Here is a 24,766-nt window from a genome sequence, read left to right as displayed (position 1 = left end):
GTTTTATATTACACACATGGTTGAGAAGACAAAGTATGTACAACGTAAGACATTTGAGAACACTTAACAAAGCAGCACATCAGGATATGCAAGACTACATAGGGAAGATTAAGTATTATAGTACCGAGTGGCACCTGGAATGTTGGATCCTCTCCTTTCCTCTTTTCTCGTCTCCTTCAACAGATGTCACAGTAGAGGAAGGATGGCTTCCTGGAGACATTTTGAGCCAGGTCATGAAAGGTGCGGTAAACTTGAGTGGAGGTGTGCAGCAAAGAGGGCCTTGTTCTGTTTGCTAAAGAGCAGGATTCCTGTTATTGTGCTGTTTTTTCGTTGTTATGTCTGTCTGGCATTAAGGTTCTCTTGGGCCGTCCAGTAGGTCCCTATCAAATGTATTTCTCTGTTTCCTCTCTGATTTGCTTGAGTAGCTGTGGGAACGGATTGAACTGACCACCTTTTAATTTCTTTGCAGGTCAACTGAAAAAGGCAGCAAGTTGGTTGTTCAAGAATGCTGAACCCCTGACGTCTGTTTCCCTGGCCTCTAACAGCCGAGAGGGCCAGGTGGCTGCACCGGCACGGTTGATCTCGGGCGTGGAGATGAAAGCTGAGAGCGTGTGCATCTGCTTTATCGACGACTGCATGGACTGTGACGTCCCTCTCGCTGAACTCACCTTCTCCCGTGAGTGGTCGCCCGACCCTCGGGTTCATCGAGAAGATGTGCAGTGAACCACCGTCTTTTCTTCACGTTGTTCGTGCTCTCCCGTACTTAATAGAATGGGAGAAATTTAGATGATGGTTTTACATATGTTTTCCATTATTTGTATTTTAAAGAAATGTGTATTTATTTGCCATATGTGGCCTTCAGACCATGGCTTGGGACTAATAGAAATTGTCATTGATGAAATTTGTTCTATTAACAGCTCTAGTTAAATAATTCCTGATCTCTCCATTTTGTTTATCTTTTCGTGTATCTAAACGTTGTAGGGAGTACTGTTATTAAAGGAATTTAAAAGATAAGCTTAGAAAGTAGTGTTTCCAAGCTGTATGTCTTTTGAAAATTAAAAAACACAGAGGCTCACCAGAGTCTCCTCCGTAGGCCGGGTAGGAGGTGAAACCCTATTCACCTGAGAGCTGTCCTTCAGCAGAGTGGAGACCAGGGCAGGAGGGCTTTATCCTCAATCGCATCTTTGCAAGCTGTGTCAGATGAGGCTTCTGAGGAGAGTAAAGGAGAATCTTACCGATGTGTTTACTTTTAATTTTCTTTTGTTTTGATCTTGCTAGCCTCTTTTCCCTTCAAGGAAAAGTTGGTTCTGGGGATTTAATTTGACCTTTTACACATTGTAGAGATTTTCTTTTTCCCTGTGCTTCTAGCCACCACAAGGCCCACTTGATTGAAACTAACAACTGGAATTTTGACTGTTTCCATGAGTATCTTTTCTGCAGAAAATAATTATTTCTTATTTTTCTACGGTAATCTTGAAATTTTGAGCTAATATTTATGAAGGCATGACTGTTATCATTACTCTACCTTCTTTTCAGATATTCAGGTAGAAATGTTTTTTAATGTTCCCACAGGCTTGAGATACACCTGGATGCTGGCGCTGGTATTGGTGGGGGGGCAAATGAGGCATTTACCTCATTCACAACATTTAAAGGGGTACCACAAAACTCAGTAATTAAGATAAATGATATTTTAATGGAGTATTTTTAAAAATCAGAATTTATTAAAAAAACCATGATGAACAAAATATCAAATTTTGATACATCTGTGTGTTCTCCTATAAGATCATCAGTGGTAGCTGTAACATCTCTTTGTTTTATTTTTATTAAGGTAACATCAGTTTATAACATTATATAAGTTTCTCGTGTACAGTATTATATTTCCATTTCGGTATACATTACCGTGTGCTCACTACCCAAAATTTAGTTCCTGTCCATCACCATCCAGTTGATCACCCCTGCTCTCGCCCCTGTCCCTTCTCTGGTAACCACTACTGTTCTCTGTATCTATGTGTTTGTTTTTCTAACATCTCTTTTATATGATTTGTCAGCAAAAGAAAGTTTTGGTTGTTCCCGCCCTGCCACCGCAATAAGATTTGCTTTCATTGCAGGTCTGAATTTTCTGCAGCATGTAAGAACTAGCCCTGAAGGCTATGCCCACTTCACTCTTTCTGGAGATTATTATAACCGTGCTCTGTCAGGTCAGTATAATTATCATGGGATTTAAAAAATACACTTTGACATTTGCCTGGGCCTATTTCTACATAAATTCTACATGAGGCAAAGGGGTGGGATAGGACAGGGAAAGGTGAAAAATAAGTGACTGCACAAACACGAAAGACACAGATTTTTCATATTTCTAAGAATATATTTGATAAGTCACAACTGAATTCTTTAAAAAGAAGTTTTGGTAGTTAATTCCTTTTCATCCTGGAGTTTGGCTTATTTCAGAACATGAAATTGCTCAATTGTGAAGGATCATTCGTCTGGCCCTGATAGTAGCTAAATTTCAAGGGAGATTTAAGCCCATAAGCATTTTAAACTTCAGTCCTCCTCACTCCCTATTGGACTTGTTTGTCTCATTAGAAGAGTACTGAGTCAGTGACAATGTATAACCTGCCGTACCTACTCCCTAGAGTAGGACACAGTTGATCAGGGCAAGCTGTTCTTCCAGAGACATAAACGTGGATATACTACAAGGCATTTTCAGGTTTCTTTCCTTCCATTGGAAAGACCAAGGTAAGGGCCTATACAGATGGACATTCAGGAACCATCCTGTATCAGGGCTGAATAGTTTGAGCTGCAACGTTCTTTGCTTAAGAGAGTTCTTCGTAGGTGTGGGTGGAGTAAACCAAGTTGTGTCGAAGAGGGGTTGCTCCCTTGATGTCATTGGAAAGTTAAGCTTCCAGTGTGTTGTGCTGCTGCTGATTGTTCTAGAGTACGTGTCACATTCGATTTTATATGTTAGTTAACATTCTCCCCTCTCTGATCTGGATTCACTTAAAGGCAACACTCTTATTTCCTAATTGTTCAAAATGTTTAACTTTAGAATAATGGCCCAAGCCTTGCTAGTTAAGAGAAAGTTTTACAGGGCATATGGTAGCTATTTTTTTGAGAATCATTTATTTTCCCAGAGCAAATATTGCTTACTTTTAAAGTTGCATGAACACATTCAGGTCACTAGTGCTAAATGGTGTGAGGAGATGAATGTACCGACATTATGCTACATGTTAGATTGGATTTGTATTGGTAAATCACCTCATCTATGGCCGATGGAGTGTATTTAGAAAACTGTTAAAAATTAACTGGCCTTGAAAAGTTGTCTTTAAAACTACAGTGAGATACCATTTTTCTCACCCAGTGGACTGGCAAAAAGCAAGTGTGACACTACTAAGTATAGTGAAGATATGAGCCCTAGAACTCTTACTTCCTGCTGTCAGAATTGTAAATTGGGACAACCACTTTGGAAAACAGTTTGACATGACTTAGAAGCATACTCAGCAATCCTTCAATATACTTCTTCTAGACCTGTACCCTAGAGAATCTCCTGTCTATGAGTACTAGGAAACAAGTACAAGACTGCTTCCAGAGTGGTCTTCCTAATAGCAGCAGAACTGGAATCAAGTGAAATGTCTCCTAGCAGTAGAGTAGATAAATAAACTGTGGTATGTTCATAAGTGGATTACAGTTCAGAGGTGAAGATAATGTACCACAGCTACATGGCATCAGTGTGAGTGAATCTCAAAGAATGCTATTGAGCAAAAATAGAAACTTGCAAAAGAATACACACAGGGACTTCCCTGGTGGTCCAGTGGTTAAGAATCCCCCTTCCAATGCAGGGGATGCGGGTTCGATCCCTAGTCGGGGAACTAAGATCCCACATGCTGTGGGGCAACGCAACAAAGATCCCGCGTGCTGCAACTAGGACCCGACGCAGCCAAATAAATAAATAAATAAATGGAAAAAAAAAAGAATACACACTGTTGGATTCTGTTTATGTGAAGATCCCTAACAGGACAAACTATGTATTCTTAAGAAATGTATACATAGGTGGTAAAAGTATAAAGAGCAAGGAAATGATTAAAAATTCAAGCTAATGGTTACTTGGAGTCGGGTAGAAGAGGTTTGGTGGGGAGTGGTACTCAGGGGCTTCAGAGGCACATATAATTTTCTGTTAAGCTGAATAGTGAGTACGTGAGTGTTTGCAGTAATCTTATTCTTTAAACCATACATATATGTTGTTTATATATAACTTTTGTACATATGACACATTTTAAAATAAAAATTTGGAAAAATTTAAGTTAATGAATTTCAAGTATACCTATTTATTCAGCCAATGGGTTCTTGATGTAAGCAGGGTAATCAAATTTAGTAGTTACTTCAGCCGCTGACACTATTTTTCCAACCTGAGTCTGAGACACTTTTTTCTACTTGAATATGTCAAAAACAGGTCCTGCCTGCTCTTAAATAGAAGAGGGCACATACCCCCTGCCTTCCTTCCTCCCACCTCTGGGAGACCATGGTTGGGGGGCATGTATGCTCTTGTACTCATGTCCTTGAGACAGCACAGACATTTGTAAGGTGACCTGCGGCTAAAGATGGTGTTTCCATTGTGAAATCAAGTTGGAAATAGAAAGCTATTAGCTATAGTATGTCCTTGCTGAGCATTTGTGAATGGTGTTCCCCTGTAAACTCTTGATATCTGCTGAGCAGATGTCTTATTTCCTGTGTTCTTTTAGGCTGGGAGCCATTTATTGAGCCCTGGCCGTGCTCTGTATCCTGGCAACAACAGGCAGCTAGTCGTCTCCATCCTCCTCGGCTGAAGCTGGAAGTCAAGGCCAAACACCGTTTGGATATCAATATCACCTCTGTACTAATTGGTGAGTGGAAGGCTGTCTTTAGAACATTGTTACCTTTCTGTGCGTAAGTCCCTTGTCTGGAAGACTGTTATTCCTGGTTTAGCAAATACTTGGGCCCATACCAGACAGTTTACTTATCATGGCTGCTTTCCTGGTAAACCCTAACCTGGCCTCATAATGCTTCTCAACCCATAGCTCTGGAGGTGGCATCCCATATTAATCCTCTCAGAGATCAAGCAAGAGCTTAGACTACATGGGAAACATTCATGTCCATGACAAACTTTCTCCCCATGATGCTTGGTCACTGGGACTTATTAAATGTCCTAGAAGTGAGTTTAGATTCGTTTCTCTCAGACTATTCACAGAATAATTCTTAAAAGGTATAATTTTGATTGTCTGTAGCAGGGTAGGTTGCTTGTGCTGTTTCCCATCAAGTAGCATGTTGACCTAACTCTGAAAATCACTGAGTTAAAGGGTTGCCAAGCTAATGGTGTGTGTTCTGAAAGTTTCTTTGACAACACTGAAATGTACATTCCTGGATTCGATGTAGTGTGTCAGAATCTTGTCTCTATACTTGCCTTTATATCAAAAGAAGAGTAACATTATCATACAGTCAGGTAGTGCCTACTTACACTATGAAAACTGCACTCGACTCTTTGAGTTACTGATCTACAGGATCTGATTTTTTGTAACACGGTAGTTACCTCTGAGTGATAGATAACACATACTACAGTTGTGCCTCAGTATCCAAAGGGATTGGTTCCAGTACCACACCCCATACCCCTCACCCACCCCCCACCCAAATCTGTGGATGCTCAAGTCCCTTGTAATAAAATGGCCTCGTACAATGAATGCAGTTGGCCCTCTGTATCCGCTGAAAACCCCACAGATAGGGAGGGCATACTACATTGAAAATCTATGAGCTTTCTTCAGTGTATGTGTTGGGTTGAGACTCATAGAATATTCATTGGCTTATTCCATGTCCGACTAGGATGGAGAGAATGTATAGTGAAATGGGACTGTAAGTTTATTTATTGATCCCCAGATTTTAAAACCACTGTTATTTCATTAATTCCACCAACGTAATAGTAAATTGATCTCATGATTCTTCCATATTATTTTGGTCCCCATGTTATTTCTTATATAATCTGTTCATCTGGAAGTTTAGATAAAGTTTGGGACTCTTCTTTGAAAAGCTATAGTAAACGAGAGCTAACCTCACAAGAGTTCTATTGATATTTCTGATGAGTATCTAATTAAAAATATCTTCCAAAAAGCATTCTTGTCAGTGGTAAAACTGTTCTTTTTTTAACCTTTAATTCCTTATTCCTAAAACTGTGCTGAAACCCAGAAACATTGCTGTGACCTCTTAGTGTTTAAATAAATATCATTTCTGTAGCTGAATATTGGAGCTGAAAAACAGAAACTAATCATTCTTGTTTTAAAAAGTGTAGTACTCTATAAATGACCCAATTTCATTCCTTTTTATGGCTGAGTGGGAAGGAAATCCCAAAAAAGAGGAGATGTGTGTATATGTATAGCTGATTCACTTTCCTGTACAGAAGAAACTAAGACAACATTGTAAAGCAACTATACTCCAATAAAAATTAATTTAAAAAATAAATAAAAAGTGTAGTGCTTTAATTAGTATAAAAGGTCTTTATCCAAGTGTGGTGTGTAATTATTTTGCTCTTCCCGTTATAATTCTCTCAAAAAAGTAAAACCACTCCTGGACAGTTGTCAGCTGGATTTCAGCCTCCTGAGTTTGGTGGTTTTTTAAATAGCCTCCTACTGGTCTTTCTGTCTCCAAACCCTGCCCCTTAGCATGGCATGTCATGCTCTTCACAAAGCAAGTTGTTCTCTTTTCTAGACTTCTTTGCTATGTCTCTATACCCCAGTATGTTGTACCAAGTCACACCAAAGTATTCAGTGTTCCCTAAATGTGCCATGTACTTTCATGTCTTGAAGTCTGCATATGCTGTTCTCTCTGTCTGGAATGTCCCTGTATCCCTAATCCTATTGGTAACCCTACCTATTCTTCAAGACCCCGAACAAAGGTCCTTACCTCTCTGAAGATTGCCATGTGCTTTGGTGTGTATTCTTCCACTTCTGCCAGAGCAGAATAAATCTTCCCCTGTTCTGTGCTCCCATAGCATTTTGTCTCTTTGTTTTAGCTCCTTTCACATTGTGATATAGTTTTGTGATGCTGACTGTTTTGTTAATGTTAATTTCTTCCAGTGGAGTATGAGGTTCTTCAGGGGACCAGCTTTCTCAGAATCTAGTGTGGTGCCTAGCGTTTAGTCAGACATCTGATAAAAGCTTGTTTTGCTGAATTGAAGTCATCTGACTTGAACACCCAATCCTTTCTACTTCTGTTCTTAATTATCTTTGGGGACTTTTTTCTAGACCAATATATAAGTACCAAGGAATCGTGGATGGCAGATTACTGTAAACAGGACAAGGAAATAGATTCAACCACATCGGAAGACTGGATGGGCTCTTCAGTGGATCCTCCATGCTTTGGACAAAGTAAGATTTTTCTCTACAAATGTTTGACTAAATCACCTTTGACCTACAGAGCCATGTTTAATTGAGAAATTCAAATAGAACCGTCATTTTCTATGGAAAAACCTACAGGAAATTCTGTCTTCTGTAGTTCTGTTTTAGTCTTTGGAAGGGACATTTTTTCTGGCACAGAACGCTGAACTCTTAATATGAGCTCTAGTTTCACCATTGTGGGAGAGGAAGGACCTGCAGTATGCAATTCCTAAGTTCTGGTCATGTGGCACGTGAACTGGGGCACCTGGAGATGCATCAGGAGTGGCCATTGGTCAGTTTGTGTTTTACTCATCAGAACATTTTAATTGATTGGACTTTAAGAACATCTTTTCAGTTTTGTAAATCTAGAGACGGAGAGGTTGGATATATTCTTGAAGAGAGGGAGGGCCGGCTCCCACGTGGAAGCAAGTGTTTAAAGGGGGGCCCTGTATTATAAAGTAGAAGAGAATTGAATACCCAGCCTCTTGAAGAAAGAGGAGTCAGTGTGTTCTCTGTTAACGATGTTTTCTTTCCTTATTTAATGCTTCGCCATGGAGCTCTGATTTCCTCAGAGCTGGGGAGATTGTGATGGCCAACTGCGTGGTCCTTAGTTGTTCCACAAGCCATTGTCATCCAAATTCAACTCAGCCCCAGTTCTTTCAGTGTGGTTTCTTTGGGGAGTTTTGGCTGGACTTCACATAGTTCATGAATACTTAACTGTTCCATCTGGTCTGCAAACGTGTCATGGGAAGATGGATTTTCTTAGTGTACGAAGTATTTGGTTCGTCTCTCCTCAGGGTGTATAAATGGACTTTCTATCTGCCTTGTACTTCTCGGAGGAGGGACAAGGACACGTCAGCTCTGCTTGCTCTCTGTATTCCCAGGCTGTTGCTTCTGAGTCTCAAGGCCATTGCTTAGGAGCCAGGGCTTTTCAGATATCATCAGCTTCAATTCTGGCTCCTCCTCTAACCTTCCCAATTTGTGTGTCAAGAGAATGTAACGTAGTCTACCCAGAAGACTCTGAATAATCTTTGTAATATGTAATGTGTCCTAGAGAATGTGTTTCTAAAAACATTATTCATGCAGAGGGATCTTAAATCCAGACTCAGTGCAAATACTAGGAAAGCCGAATCTTCAGGATTCTGATGAAGGAGTTTTCTTTTGTCCCTCTCCCACCTCTCCCCTCCCTCTTTATTTTAACATCTCCTCTTTTTTTATAGTTAATAAGCTACCTTACCTATGTTAAATGCCTGCTAAATTAAATCTGGATTTTTATTTACTTACACATCTTTATGGTTACTTAGGCTTATAAAGGTGTAATATATCTTTTTTATTAGGCATACACGAACATACCTAAATTTCCAACCCTCTTTACTTATTAAGAATTCTTGGATGGTAGAATAGCAGATGGGATTGTATTCTCTTACTAGGCCTACTAAAATAATTGTTGGGCATTCGTTTTGAAAGTCAGGAGGTTTGAATCTTGTTGAACTGATCACAAACCTTCAGCTCTTATTTAAGAATATTTAGTCACATTCCCCTCAAATTTGTGTATTTTATTCAGGCCAGCTTCAAAATGAGCCCTTGACTTAGAGGTTCTTAATATGAAATTCAGCCTAAGGGAGCTGCTGATTTCTTACTGTTCCTTTAGCAGGGGAAAGAAAATAATGGCCTCATTTTTGACATAATTATTGGCTTTGTTCAGGAAGGGCTGAGATTCTGCAAGTACACCTGGGTGGTATGGCACCTTAATTATTAGTTCATTAGTTTTGTATTCAAGGACATTTTGTGGAAATACCAAAAAAAAAAAAAAATTCTAAAAGCTTCCATGTTTAATGTATAATATAAATAATACCATGAGATAACTTCTCAGAAGAGATTGTTGAAACTTGGAACACAGACTGATTCTTTCCCTTGAATTTTTGAGACCCGTGGGGGATTAGCATTCTACTGCTACTGCCTTTTCCAATTGGAATGGAGCGACTCCCACTAAAATCTGTACTGATTGCTCTTGGTAACTTTTCTATGCCATGTGAGAACATACATGCTTTAAATTAAAAATCCTCAAAAGGCTTGTCATTCTGTTCAAGTGACTGTGAGTACATTTTCTTTCCCCGATTGAGAAAAAAAAGGAGCATGCTCTGTTAGCACAGCCTCCACATTAAAAGCCAGCATAAAAACTGTCTTGCTCACCTTGTCAAGTACCTCCGTAGCTCTCAGTAGTCACTAAAGGAATGAGCCTGTAAGTGCATGATGCTTGCTATTTTTGTACTGTACTCTATTTGTGCTTATGTTTTGGAGATGTCTTCTTTTTCACTATATTGATTCTTATGCTCTAACGTTGTCTCTCCTGTCTACCAGGCCTCCCCCTTGTCTACCTTAGAACTAGGAGTACAGCCAGTCTGACTAACCTAGAGCACCAGATCTATGCTAGAGGTACAGTATAGCCAAGCGAGGGCTTGCTTTATTTTCCTGTTTTAAGAACTGCGTTGTACATCGATTTTCCGTGAATATGGGACCTGAATGGGGGTATACCCAGTTGTGAATACTTTGCTTTAGTAACAGGAGAGATCATTTCCAACTAATGGACAAAGTGGCATCTTATATCAGAAGGAAGTGATGTGCTGATTCTTATTCTGTCTCTTCCATCTGCTTTAACCCTTAGTGGAAATGGAATCAACTTCACAGTGAATGATGCAGAAGCATCCAGTGTCAGTTAGAGGTGATGTCTCACACTGAAAAGCAAATGAATGGAAGAAAACCATCCTCCATCAAGCAGTGCTACAAGTCTTTATTTATAGAATACTCAGTGAATGTTATTCTTATGGTAATGCAAGGGGCTCGTGGAATAGGAGCTATAAAGATCAGGAGTAGAGCTAAAAAAAATAATTTCTGGTAAATAATTGCTTAGACACAAATCTTTTCTTTAGAAATGAATTGAGGTTCTTAGGAGGTAGAAAAGAGAATGTTCTTTGTTTGTATCTCTGATCCTTTAAGGTTCCTTGACTGGTAAGTAAATACGAGAGGAAAACATCATAAACATCAAGGAATTAGAATCCCAAGATGTTCAGTTCTTCATTTGTTTGAAGGAGTGTAGTTAAATTTGAATGATTTATGCTTATGCTTGGCTAACACCACCAGATCCTGGGTCACGGTCTATTTTGTAAAAAGGGCCTTTTGAGCTTCCTCTACTAGGAGTTCAGAACAAGGATATTAATGTGTGGGGGTAGTATTATGGTTTTTTTCTGAAAGTTTTACCAGGATGGGTGTTCGTGGGGAGGGCTCACGAGGCCCAGGATCCATGGATTTATACTTCTCAGCTTTTCTGTATCTGTTATTTCATCTTTCAGGCTAAGCGAAGCATCATTCCTTTTTAGCACGGGGACAGGAGCTCAGAGAAACTAAGTAACTTGCCTCCATTCACATGACTGGCTAGTAGCAGACCTGGGACTTTAATCTATTTCTCATGATTTACAAGCCAGGTCCTTTCTGATAGGCTGAGCTGCTTACATAGCGTAAGAACCCGCACTGTTTATAATGGCCACATTGCCCTGGGGAGCAAATCCGCAGGGGCAGACATTTCCTCAGGTGGAGCCATTTAAGCTGAACTTGGACATGAGGAGCTTGGGGTTCTTTCAGCCTATGAACCAATTAGGTCTGGTCGCTAGAGGAGGTTTTCTGAGGCCACCAGGGAATACTGTTCTCTTTGGTGGACTTGGGGAGTTCTTTTTTTTTTAAAGTTTTTTCTAAAATTATTAATTAATTTATTTTTGACTGTATTGGATCTTCGTTGTTGTGTGTGGGCTTTTCTCTAGTTGCGGCGAGCAGGGCCTACTCTTCGTTGCAGTGCACGGGCTTCTCACTGCGGTGGCTTCTCTTGTTGCAGAGCACGGGCTCTAGGCGCAGGGGCTTCAGTAGTTGTGGCACGCGGGCTCAGTAGTTGTGGCTCGCAGGCTCAGCAGTCGTGGCACACGGGCTTAGTTGCTCCGTGGCATGTGGGATCTTCCCGGACCAGGGCTCGAACCCACGTCCCCTGCGTTGGCAGGTGGATTCTTAACCACTGTGCCACCAGGGAAGTCCAGACTTGGGGATTTTGTTCTCTGGTGCTGTGCCCAAGGCAAGTACACAGTTGATTTGGACCCTAGTGTGGAAGATGTCAGATCTGTCCTCTGGTGTTGAGTTTGGATTTGTGAGCACTCCGTGTATTTTTATCCTCAGAGAGGCAGGTTGCTGAGGTCTCTGCTGGTATGTGTAATCCACACAAGAAGCTTGGGGACCTTAGCTGTGTGCCTACCCAGGCTACTTAATTCCAAAGCAATACACTCGTGAATATCTTTCTATGGATTCCTAGCACTTTATTCTGTGTTACGATGTGATCAAAGCCGTGTGCCACCTGTTCTTTTTAAATCTAATTTGCAAATGGAAACTTTGAGTCTGGCTCACAGTGGGATATGAAAGCACATCTGGCTTCTTTTCCTCCTGGGCCCTTTATCTCCTGTAATAAAGCAGAGCAGCTCTCGCTTAGGGAGAGGGAAGTGCCTTTCAAGGTGCCACAGTGAGCACTGTTTACCCTGCTGACAGCTCTTAAATTTTTTACTCCCCCTCTGCTCTTGTCCGCAGCCTCACAGCTACTCCTTAATGTTCAACTTGATGAACACTAATTTTTTTTTTTTAAAGCAAACCTTGGAAACTAAGTGAGGCCATTAGGGTGAGAAATGGGCATATTCTAGGCAGAAATTATCTTTATATGTATCTGGGGTGTCTCTAAAAGCTAACCACAGAATTGTGGGAACACGCTGGAGCCTACTCATTTACTTAGACACCCCTGAGCTGTTGTTCTTACCAAAACAGAACTCGCCTTAACCTGAAGTGGCTTGTTGTGCAGTGTTCAGAGCACTAACTTCTGAAAACTTTAGAAGCTACAAAGGGAAAACAAAAATGTCATTACTTTTTAAAAGACATGACGCTGACTTACGATATTGCCCTGTGCTGTTCTCGAGAAGTGGGAGAGGCAGGCCCTGGTGCAGTTGGCCTTCTTCATTTCACTGGCAGGAGACATGCGGTCCTGGACGACGAATTGAAGTTTGCTATAGTGTTCTCAGTTGGAGATTGCAGTCACCTCTAGATGTCATTTTCTCCACAGCTGCAGACCATTTGGGTCCCGGTGTTTCTCGGGCTGTCTTTGTGCTTTAAAGCCAGACGCACAGTAAGACTGGGCCTCGCCCTTTTCTGTTGGTGGGGCATGTGGTGTTGTTGAGCACATCAGCCAGGAGGCTCCCGGCACTGGATTGCTGCTTCCTTTGTGGTTCCTGCTGCCACTCCTTCTTTCTTTGTGTGGCCAGTAGAGGAAATGCAGACCCTGGAAGGAGCCAGGGCCCTCTGCGGAGGGTGGGTCCCCAGGCAGCCTGGGCACCGGAGCGCCTTCCTCAGCCTCCCCTCTGACTGCTTGCAGTGTTTAGAGTCAGGTCACAGTCTCCCTAGAATTTGATTACTTACAGTCTTGTATTGATCAGTGTTTCTTTCCAGTTTCCCTGGTGAGAAGCTGTTTTGTGAAGGATATCATATTTTGCGCTCCTCTTGTAGTCTCCGTAGTCCCCGCCTGATAGCAGATGGTGGTGTTACCTGTGTAAAAAAAAATGAGCTCAAAATTTTATTTAAATAGCTTTGGGGTAGTATATTTTTGATCTTCCAGGGAGGAAAACCCACAACTATTCATATAAGAGAATAGGAAAGAATGTTTTCATTTTGTTATAATATGCATAATATGACTCAAGTGTAACTCTTATATAAAAGGAGGCTTCCTTAAAGTACCAGTGTTTTGGACAAAGTGATACAAGTACACATGATCTATCTTGCCGCAATTTAGGTTGTCCATTTAGACTGTATTTCTTGGGAGTAGTGGGGATCCATTTCTCTTTCTTTCCTGATGCCAGCCGTATTAGGTCTGATGCCCTTTTCTGAGATAAGGCCCATAAGAGTTGTGGGAGAATTGTGGGGTGAGAGTCGTGACACTTCACAGTCAGTTGTCGGGGGGACCGAGTCATCTCGTAGCAGGTGGCAGAATACATGGAGACATCCCACTTGGCCTGTCAACACACCTGTGGCGGTTCCTTTTTTTCCTCTCCACCTTCAGCTCCTTTGCACAGAGACAATTTTGGGCACTGTCTCCAGATATGGGGAGGGTGTCTGCTGCACGGGCCAGGGCACATGCTGACGGCCTTCTGTTTGCTCACAGCAGAGATGAAGGCCCCAAAACGCCGGCAGCCATTCGTCCCTTTTGCTCTGAGGAATCACACGGGCTGCACTTTGTGGTTTGCCACCCTGACTACCACGCCCACCAGGTAAGGAACACTGAATCTGTCACCTAGAGCCATCTCTGCCACCAAAGGCTCCTGTGTACCAGCCCAGCAGAGTAAGGTGGGGCCTCCCTGAGGCTCTTGGGATTGATTGTATTTGAATCAATAGCTTGCTGTCTTGCTGAGGTCTACGTTGGAGGTTCTGGTTCTGTGTAGAGTCTGTAGTCAGAGAAGCAGGTCTTGAGTCTGAAGTATCCAAATTGTGATCTTGATCCTGGTATCCATTTGTTTTTAAAGTAAAAGTTGAGCAAATTAAGGATGTGAAACAAAAGTCATTCTACCCTTTCTCCTCGGCCCCCATTCTACTCCCCCTTTTAAAACAAGCTGTATATGGTTATTAAGCCAAATGTTTTGCCCATTTTTCTTCCACAAGGGCTTGAAAACACCTCTCATATCCCCTCCCCCCCCACCCCGAATTATCTTCCAAACCTAAAACGCACTGGAGTCCAGATGGAACTGGATGGAGTTAGGAGAACAAATGAGAGTCTACCTAAGCCAAGTGAGAACGTTCTCTTACAACTTTCTGCCTGCTTAGACCTTGGCTCAACTTGCCAAATGCAGGCTGATCTTCCCAGTTTAGGTAATAAAGTGTATGAAATGAGTAACAGAATCAGCTGATTTGAGACCATATTTCTCCCACCTCCACCAAGTATGAGAATGCTCTAGAGGAGACATCTTTGTTTTTTAAAAACAATTCAGGTCTGTTAAATTCTAGATAGTCACTTAAATACTACTGTTAAAAGTCATGACTAGTTTACATCACCCTCGGTGTACCAGACTCTGCTGCTGGTGGCAGGTGACTATGCAGTGATAGCTTTTAGCTGTTTCTAAAGTTTCGGTCATGAAGTTTTGATCGATCATGAAGATAACTTGAGTTACTGACCTTTTAGGTCCTCTTTTACAGCCAGGTTATGCGGCGTTATGTCTGTGAGTTGTGTTCTGGCAGGGTTTCTGCTTCCAGCCCTGAGCTGTGTGAGAGGGAGGTGGAGAGAAAGGGGGACTAGCTGGTATTGTCTGATTTCGTTCCAGGGCTGCACTGTCTCACAGTGGGAGTCCAGGGGTGGTTCCAGAAGGGAATGGAACATTTCTTGACGATGCTCACAATGTTAGTGAGTGGCGGGAAGTCCTCACGGGTGAAGAGATTCCCTTTGAATTTGAAGCAAGAGGAAAGCTAAGGCACAGGTAAAACATGGTTTACTCTTTGCCTCAAAAAAAAGAAAAAAATAATTGTCTCTAGTGTTTTGCCTTTTTACTTTCCTTTGTTAATGACTTTAATGTTTTATTTTTAAAAGGTATTTAGGAAATCAGTGTTTCCTTTTAAAAAATATAATGACCATCTTGGAAATACACTTCTTTCCATTAATCATCCCTTTATTTGACATGTGAGGTGATAACTGGTGTGTTCCATGTAACTAATTCGGTTGAAGCCTAGACAGATCATAACCCTCCAGTTCATTGCATGATGGAGTGGTGACATGGTATTATTAAAAGGTTATCAGAGCATGTTGATTTCAATTTTAAGATACACATATGCCACAACACTTTTTGCAGGCAGATGGTTTCAGGAAGCAGAGCCAATAATGATAAGATACTCTGATTCTAAGAGGAGAGAATAACTCACCTAGGGAGACTGCTCACTGATGCACTCAAAATCGCCAGCCAGAGGACGAGAATAAATGTGAAAGAACGTTGTGTCTAGTTACTGAGAGATCATAAAATATGTAGTAGAATGTTCTTTTATATGCACACATTTTTAAGTGGAAGGGCTGTCCAGTGGATAACGAATAGGTTAAGATTTTAGTGTTTGAGCCTCATTATCTCAAATTTCAGAGACTGGCTTCAGCCTTCTGTGGTCACATGCGTTCATGGTGCTTTAATTCTTTGTGTGCAAACCTGCTCCTCAAACACTTCTTCCTTCTGTATAGCTCTGCACTGGCGCACATTACTCCCTAGCGGCACGAGTTCTGAACTTGAGGGCCTCCAGTGATTTTCAGCAAAAAAAATAGTTAAAAAAAAAAATGACTGTGCTGGGCACATGTACCTGGAAGCCACATTAGAATTTCCAGGGATGAGTGGTGAGCATTTTTCTGTTCTACAAGGTTCCTGGAGAAGCTAAATTATAGAACTGTTCACTGTATTTCTTAATAAGCACTGCGTCTGTTGTATCAGAAGGGGTTTGGCCTTTTTGTCATTTCTGTTTTAGTTTCTATGTTTTGTAACCCATTTCAAGTCCCACCTGCCTGCTTGAATTCATCGAAATAAATGCCTTCTCTGGTGTTTTCCCCTTTGGCATTCTGTCCCCCACACCCTGCCTCCCTCCCCACTCTCCTTCCTGTCAGCCTCAAATCCACTTCCCTATTTCAGGCTTCTGGCTTGAATTAGGCAAAATCTAAAAATAGAATTAAATGTGCAGTTTCCTCCTGTTCCTCCTGTCCTGCCCACTGCCTTCTACTGCAGTTTCAGCTGCGCACTTCAGCCTGGAAACTCTGCGGGCTCCGTCTCTCGTTACCGTGTCTGTAGTCTTGTAGGACCAAAGCCCAACGACTGAGTGTGGTTCTGAGAGAAGCAGGAGATTCCACAAAAGAACCAAGGAGAAAATGTCATTTTAGGCATTTCCAAGAGTATGGTTGTGTGATTAAATTGCTAGCACAGCATTTCTGCTACCCCACTGAACCACTTGTAGCTGATGTCATTTCATAAAGTTTGAGGTAGGGGTCGGTGGGGGACAGACCTGAGCTAGTTCACAGGATTCACGTGGTTTGTATAAAGGGAGGGCAGATGCCACTCTTGCTCAGGCTTTATAGATCTTGCAGCTTTGTTTTAAGTGTGAGACTCAGTTAAAATATCCTCCTGATTTCCCTTGCATTAGGTAATCACCGAAAGGTTTATTTAGACAACTGGGTTTTTATGTCATTATATAGTAAATCCGATTTCAGGCTCTGCTTCTACTTCTCTTCCCTGGATAGGATTGTGCTTAATGTCTTTTTCTGTGTTCTGCCTGACAGACACACCCATGACCTCCGGATCCATCAACTGCAAGTGAGAGTGAATGGCTGGGAGCAAGTGAGCCCAGTGTCAGTGGACAAAGTCGGGACCTTTTTCCGATACGCTGCGCCAGATAAGAATTCCTCTTCCTCTACGGTGCGCGGCTGTGGAAAGCGTGTTCAGTGGCAGGATTGTGCCCTAGCCACACCCCCTTAAAGCCAGGCCGTCAGACAGGCCTGTAGTAGCCTTGCTCTAGTGACATTTTCTTGTTCTTCATTTTTCCTAGCCCAGGAGGAATACCCAAGATTATTTGGGTCAGTCATAGGCATTGGTAATCACTATGTAGATAAGCCAGCCAATGGTTAGTTTTAGTAGAGAAACAAGATCTAAGATTGGCACGAACACATATTATCCAACCTGTGTAGATCCATTTTATACTCACCCGGGCCAACCGGCAATTTGCGAGTTTGCCAAACATATATTGGCTTTATTTCACATATTGTTATGCTTCCTTTATACACTGTCTTCTTTACGCTTTTATAATGCTGCTCCTTGATCCTTCTAGCTCCGTGTCTCCAAATTCTCCTCTCCGGCGTAAAGATAGATGTCCACTGTTGTTTATTTTCTGGTCATGCATCCTCTCACACACCCTTGCCCTGATTTTACCCCAGCCTATAGTTCTAGGGGTTGGAGGGCCAGCCTTGGGGAATGTGGCATCCCTGACTAGAATGTGCAGGCAGAGGCTGACATCCTAGCTGATATGACCACCACGGGTGCTCTTGCCAGATACTCATGGGGTGTACTTCATGGGGTAACTGTGCTCAGTTTTGAGTAGCCAGTGATAAATAGGAAAGCACAGATTTGCAGAGATATTGTAGCCTTCCTCATGCTTGCTGCTTCATGAAATATATTCTTGGAGGACACTGTTCTTTTCATTGTTCTTCTCTTGTGCCCCAAGTTTCTTAGAAAAAGAAACTTTCTTTCAAAGTTACTTTTCTGCCTGAGTTCATGTCAGTAATAAAAGGACTAATCCCCCCCCGGAGATACCTTTCTATTTATTGATGCATTCTGGAGAAATTTTGTATATCCTGAATGGTTGTAAAATGAATATTGCTGTTCCCATTTTTTCCAAGATGTTTTCTTTTCATAGTAGAACATACTTTACCTAAGAGTATTTATAAAACCACCTTTTCAAGCAACTTATATTGTCATTGAATTTAATGATGCCTGTTATCTTAGGTCTGTACTGAATCTCTGACTTTTGGAATCTTTCTTAGATTGGTAGCCCAAGCAGTAGGACAAATATTATCCATCCCCAGGTTTATGTGAGTATGATTTTCCTGTGTCACTGTGTTTACACACATAGTTCTTGATGACCACTGGACCTTTTTCCTTTTCTATTAATATTTCCTTCCTTTTACAAGAACTTGCAAGAAAATGTTTTCACCTAACTTAGTATGTGAGACTGAATATTACAGGGAAGGAGAACAAAAGGCAAATGTTTTAGTCCAAGGTCTCCTTTTCTCTCCAAGTTAAATATAAATTAACCTTTGTATGGCTATACATATTTTATAGGTTTTGGCCCAAAGGTCATGAAAATAACTAAGAATGAAAAATAGGTTTTTTTCTTTCCTCATCTGATTTTTGAAACATCACCACAGGATGACATTAAAATGCTTTTTTGAGGTTTTTGCTTATAATTTCTTTTCCCTGAGGCTAGTAAGTTTTAAAATGTGAAATTTCAGATAAGCATAGAGGCAACAAGATCAAGATTTAAAACAACTGTTATTGGGCCTTGGCTCTCCTGGGGCTTTACTGGGCTGGGTCACTGGAAGCTTTGGTGATGATTGTGTCCCTCTAATAACACCCTAGAAGACTGTACTTTGCCTTTTCATTAGGACTTTCTAGAAAGTTTGGTTCAAAACATGGAGCTTGCCATTTGATTGTTTATTAGGTTGGTTTTCACATACTGTTTGCTTTAATGAAAACAACTGGCAGTATGGGAAGCCTGGATGTCGTGTCATTTGTTTCTCCCATCAACAAGGACTATCAGTATGTTCTGGATACACAGAATAATTGCTTTAGAAACCTTCTCTTTGGTATGCCTAATGTGGAATTTTATACTTAAAAAAATTGCTAAATTCCTGGCACATGGTAGCAGTACAGAATGTGTTTTGAGTATGTGAATGAACATATGCAAAAAGAAAGTAGTGGCTGCATCCAACCAAGACCATAAATAAATGATTTCCCTCCATTATCTTGAGTTTCTTGGTGTTCAGAAAAAGAGTGATTACTGAACAGAACTTAGAAAATTATTGTGAAGAAGAAGTTTGTTTTTAAAGTTCTTTGATACACAAATGTTGGTTTTTTTATAGGCATGTCAACAAATAGTGTATGGGCATATCGAGTAAATTTTATGACATTTAGAAAAAAAAGTTATTTTTCCTGTGAAAGACGTACTAGTACAAACAACTCTTTAGAATTGGCTGTTACTGTAGTGAGTATTAAGAGGGTATTCACTCCTGTTAAAGTGGAGTGGTTTTAGGGCTTAATGACTCATTTCACTGAAGAGCTATAGTAATAATAAGATGCTTTAGATGTAGGCATTCTGGTCGGTATTATTGTATTCTGTATGTTTTTCAAAAGCACAGCTAAACTCTTTATTACTTTTCTCTTTTTCACAGTTCTCTTCACTCCCACCTGTCCGGGTCGTCTTTGCAGTGACCATGGAAGGCAGTGCTCGGAAAGTGATCACTGTCCGATCAGCCCTCATTGTGAAGAACAGACTTGAGACGCCAATGGAACTAAGACTGGACAGCCCATCAGCTCCAGACAGTAAGTTTTGACATTGTCCTTCTTTTACCCTAGATGGACTTTGGGGTGGGCAACCACTCCTGAAACTGCTAACGCGTGTTTCTGTGGCAGAGCCCGTGGTCCTTCCCGCCATCATGCCAGGTGATTCATTTGCCGTGCCTTTACACCTCACTTCTTGGCGGCTACAGGCCCGGCCCAAAGGACTGGGTGTGTTTTTCTGTAAGGCTCCTATTCACTGGACCAATGTAGTGAAGACTACAGAGGTTAGTAGCAGCAAACGAGAGTGCCACTCTATGGATGCGGAAAAAAGCCGTTTCTTCAGGTATGTGTGGCACAGCAGTGACATGTATATTTTACCATTTTTTCTTCATTCTTTCTCTAAGGACCCTTAGTGATTCAGTTCTGCTTATTTAAAGCCCTAAAGTTCTTACTCCTTAAGTTCTTTTATTCCCTAAGTGTTAGGTTCGTACGAATTCATGGGTTAACCGTGGGCGGGAGCGTGGCAGTTACTTATCTAATATTTATGGAAGAAACAATCACAAACCCATTACTCACACATATACGATTAGAAACTGGTGTGTCTGCATCAGCATAAAGAGAAGACATGTAGGGAGGGAAGAAAAAACAATGACCAGTTCCCATTCCTAAATTGGGAAGCAAAATCCTGGGGTTGGGAGTTTTTCAAGTGACTCAAAGGAATTTGGGTGAAGGTTCATGCACCTAGTGCTGACTTTTCATGGGGACTCTGACAAAATTATATTGTCATTTAGACTCCTGTCTCCTCTTCTGAAGAGTGCAAGTAATATGTTACTAAATTCATATGTTAGAAAAAATACTGGATTGCTATTGTTAGATCCTTCTAAACTTAGACTTTAAACTTATTTAGATTAGAGATGATCAGCTTTAGTTTCCTTTATAGCAAAAACAGGCATCCACTTAGTTAAACTTACAGAGGAGTAGAAGAAGACTAAATAATTCCACTGTACCCTTTATTGAGATTTGCCAGTTGTTGACAGACTAAAGGGAGAAACAGATAAATACACAGACAAAATCAGTGACTTTAACACTTCCCTGTCAGTAATTTATAAAACAAACCAACAAAAACAATAAACACATAAGCGGATTTGAACAATGCTGTCAACCAGCTTGTCACAGTGGGCATTTATAAAGCACTGTAACCAACAATTCCAGATTGCACATTCATTTCGAGTATTTGTGGAACATTCATCAGGAGAGACCATCTGCTGGGCCATAAGATCAATAAATATTAAAGAATTGAAACCCTACACAATGTATTTCATCATTATAATAGTATTAAACTGGAAACCAAAACAATAAGATGCTTACAAAACCCCCAAATACTTGAAAATTAAACAATACATTTCTAAACAACCCATGGTCAAAAAGACATCACAAAGGAAATATTTCAAAGTGAATAATAATAAAAACTGGACATATTAAAATGTAGGAGTTGCAGCAAAAGCAGTTCTAAAGGGAAATGTATAGCTTTTAATGCTCGCATTAGAAAATAAGGAAGATGTAAAATCACTGATGTAAACTTCTACCTTAAGGTAGAAGAATAAATTAAACACATAGAAACAGGAAGAGAAAAAGAAAACAAGTATGGAAATCAATGAAGTAGAAAACAAACAGTAGGAAAAATCGACAATGTCAAAACTGGCTTTTTGAAAGGATTCATAAATTTGGTAAACCTCTAATAAGACCAATCATGATGAAAAGCGAGAAGACACAAATTAGCGTACAAGGAATGGAAAATGGAGAATTATTATAGATCCTGCAGATATTAAAAGGATTAAAGGGAGATGTATGACCAATTTTATACAAATAAATTCCACACTGGAATGACAAATTTCTTGAAAAACACAGATTACCAAAAGTAATACAAAGAAGAAACAAAAAATCCAAATGGCCCAATATCTATTAAAGAAATTTAATTTATAATAAAATACCTTTACTCAAAGAACATTCTAGGACCATATAACTTCATTAGTGAATTCTACCAGATGTTTAAGGAGACAATCATACCAGCTTTTTGCAGACGCTTTCAGAAAGTAGGGGAGGAGGGAATAGTTCTGACTCATTTTATGAGGTCAGCATATCCCTGGTACCAAAACTGATACAATTATTATCAAAAAAAGAAAGCTACAAACCAGTATTCCCCCATGAAGAGATGCAAAAATTCTTGACAAAATACTACCAAATAGCTTCCAGCAAGTGTGGTTTATCCCAGGTAAGATTAGCTTAACATTTGAAAATTAATAAATTTCTTTAAAAAAAAACATGAGACCTAATAAATTTATCAAAATTTTAGGATTCAAGATCAACCTATAGAAATCAATAATTATATGCTATATTCTAGCCATGAACAATTGAAAAATGTGATTTAAAAACACCATTTACAATACCACCAAAAAAAATTTAATTATTCAGGAATCAATCTAAGGAATGATGTACCAGTCTTTTACCCTAAAAATTACAAAATGTTGCTGAGTGATATTAAAGAAAACCTAATAACTAAGTGGAAAGATATAACCACGTTCACAGATTGGAAGACTCACGTATTGTTAGGATTTCCATTCTCGCTAAATTGATCTGCAGATACCACCCAATTGGTTATCAACAGGATAATGAATTTTTAAAAAATGGTATATTCACACATTGGCATATGAAATACTGATGCATACAACAGCATGGCTGAATGTTGTTGAAACTTAATGTTATGCAAAAAAAAAACCCAGACACAAAGAGTTGTACATATTGTATCATTCCATTTATATGCAGTTCAAGAACAGCCACAACTAATTTATAATGATAAATCAGAAAGTGGTTGCTTGAATGATGGGAGAGGATATTGATTGGAAAGGGATATGAGGGAACTTTCTGGAGTGAGAGAAATATTCTGTAATTGGTTTTGGGTTATGGTTGTAGAGGTGTCTATAATTGTCAAAATTCATCAGACAGAATATTTAAAATCTGCACGTTTTATTGTCATTTGATTATGCCTTAGTGAATGTGTTTGGATTGAAAACTGCAAATATCTTACTAAATTATTGTGCCATTTTAATGTAATCCTGTCTCATACTTAGCTAAGGAGAAAAAAATTCAAGCTCTTCATTCAAGCTGATGACTTTTACACCATTTTATCGTCATAGGTTTTGTGTGGCCATAAAGAAAGAGAATTATCCAGATTACATGCCCTCCAACATATTTTCTGACAGTGCAAAACAGATTTTCAGACAGCCTGGGCATACCATATACCTCCTGCCGACAGTGGTAATCTGCAACTTGCTACCTTGTGAACTTGATTTTTATGTTAAAGGAATGCCCATTAATGGGACACTGAAACCTGGCAAGGAGGTGGCTCTCCACACAGCTGATACCTCCCAGAACATTGAACTGGGTAAGGATTTAGTCAAATAATTATCTGTAATAATTCTGTGAACGTGTCAGTGGATATTTTATGACTATTTGGGAAAGTTTTAGAGAAATTGTAGCACATATAATACCTCAATAAGCCAGCTCAAAGGAGTTATGCAGTTAAAAAAAGAAAAGCAAAACTTCTAATATAGAAAATCATCGAAACAAAAAACCCGAACAAAACTAAAAGATTTACAGAGCAAGCACTCAACACAGCCTTTTTTTTAAAAAAAATAAATTTATTTATTTATATTTTTGGCTGCGTTGGGTCTTCGCTGCTGTGCACACGGGCTTTCTCTAGTTATGGCGATCGGGGGCCACTCCTCGTTGCGGTGCGTGGGCTTCTCATTGCGGTGGCCTCTCCTGCGGCAGAGCACAGGATCTAGGTACGCAGCCTTCAGTAGCTGTGGCATGAGAGCTCAGTAGTTGTGGCTTGTGGGCTCCAGAGCGCAGGCTCAGCAGTTGTGGTGCACAGGCCCAGTTGCTCCATGGCATGTGGGATCCTCTTGGTCCAGGGCTCAAACCCTTGTCCCCTGCATTGGCAGGCGGATTCTTAACCACTGCGCCACCAGGGAAGCCCCAACACAGCCTTTTTTCTTAATGTTGCTCACTGGATGTGTGAGTAAAGGAAGTCATTTCATCTTTTCAAACGGTGCTTTTCACCAGCTGCAGAATGAGCAAAATCATATGTCTCTTCTCTTTTCACGAAAGGGAAAAACGTTAGGTAAGCATGTACTGTGTACTTCAGGCAGTATGTCAAATACCTTCATATACTTGATCTTATATAATCCTTACAGCAATAGTTATTTGTCCCATTTTACTGACAAAGACATTGAGGTTTGGAATAGTTAATGTATCAAGTAATTTCATTTGTAGGGATGAATGAAGTCAAGGGAGGGGGTCATTATCATATTTGTAGCACATGTAGCAACAAGGTACTTCTGGATTTGGGACAGGAAGTAAGTTTTCTTTAAGGCTGTTATAGACATGTTGAAATAATAAGGACTTAGATATTTACCTTTTCACAGTTTTGTGATTTCATAATATCATCTCATTTGATCTTCACAACAATGGATGTTTCAGGCAGAGGGACAGCTGTTTTCCCCATTTTACTGATGAGGATCCTGAAACTCACTGAACTTCAGCAATGTGTCCCCCAGTGATAAGCTTACATTTTTGAATATGTAAATCCTTGAGCTTAATTTAGAAAAGAAAAATAGTGCAAGTCTGGTTGTCTGTTTTAAAGAAAGTAGGTCTTTGTCCTGACATTTATTATTTCTTCAACAAATATTTGTTGAGCCCCTGTATGGAATGGGAATGTCCTGCCCCCACCCCCCTCATCACTGCGTGCACACCAAGCACTCCTCATCTTCACACTCATGCTCCCTGTGGATTGTCACTTTTAGTAAGAAGCCCGAGAAGTAGATACTGTTATTATCCCCATTTGGCAGATGGACACAGTGAGGTTAAATGGCTTGCCACACATCACGCAGCTGTGAGGACAGACTGGGAATTTGAAGCCAGGCAGGGAGGCTGCAGAAAACCTTAACTCTTACTCTCTACTTGCCTTTACTGGGTTTCAGGCACCCAGCTGAAGGCCTGAGGTATAGTAAACTCTTAATACCAGAGCTGTTATTGATAACCTTTGGGTACTTCCATTCTTCGAATTATTATGCAGCTCAGACTCCATCTCACCGTATTTATTCTCATCCCAGCTAAAGGAAGATGGCCATTCTAATGAGGGTTTTGCCTGTTGAATACGTGGTTATTGATTTTTCC

General features: G+C 40.4%; 1 protein-coding gene across 8 annotated transcripts in view; it reads left to right on the top strand.

The window, feature by feature from the left end:
* Positions 1–24,766, top strand: part of VPS13D (vacuolar protein sorting 13 homolog D) — a 245,178-nt gene that overhangs the window by 81,564 nt on the left and 138,848 nt on the right. For 6 of the 8 annotated variants that reach the window (XR_014326029.1, XM_082834548.1, XM_082834549.1 and 3 more), the window contains 11 exons: positions 470–676; positions 2,109–2,198; positions 4,737–4,877; positions 7,263–7,385; positions 13,630–13,735; positions 14,780–14,932; positions 16,756–16,891; positions 18,013–18,060; positions 19,420–19,570; positions 19,661–19,871; positions 22,723–22,970. Coding sequence is in view for 7 of the 8 variants with exons in the window: in XM_082834548.1 (XP_082690674.1) it covers positions 470–676; positions 2,109–2,198; positions 4,737–4,877; positions 7,263–7,385; positions 13,630–13,735; positions 14,780–14,932; positions 16,756–16,891; positions 18,013–18,060; positions 19,420–19,570; positions 19,661–19,871; positions 22,723–22,970 (1,614 nt within the window). In the remaining variant the exon portion in view is untranslated. Of the gene's footprint in view, positions 1–469; positions 677–2,108; positions 2,199–4,736; positions 4,878–7,262; positions 7,386–9,755; positions 9,831–13,629; positions 13,736–14,779; positions 14,933–16,755; positions 16,892–18,012; positions 18,061–19,419; positions 19,571–19,660; positions 19,872–22,722; positions 22,971–24,766 lie in introns of all 8 variants that reach the window. The other 2 variants (XM_082834553.1, XM_082834547.1) reach the window with 2 other exon arrangements.

Source organism: Leucopleurus acutus (genome assembly GCF_964270905.1).
Source record: "Leucopleurus acutus genome assembly, chromosome: 2".
NCBI classification, from domain to species: Eukaryota; Metazoa; Chordata; class Mammalia; order Artiodactyla; family Delphinidae; genus Leucopleurus; species Leucopleurus acutus.
Note: the sequence above shows the minus strand (reverse complement) of the source record. Positions and strands in the feature narration are given on the sequence as shown.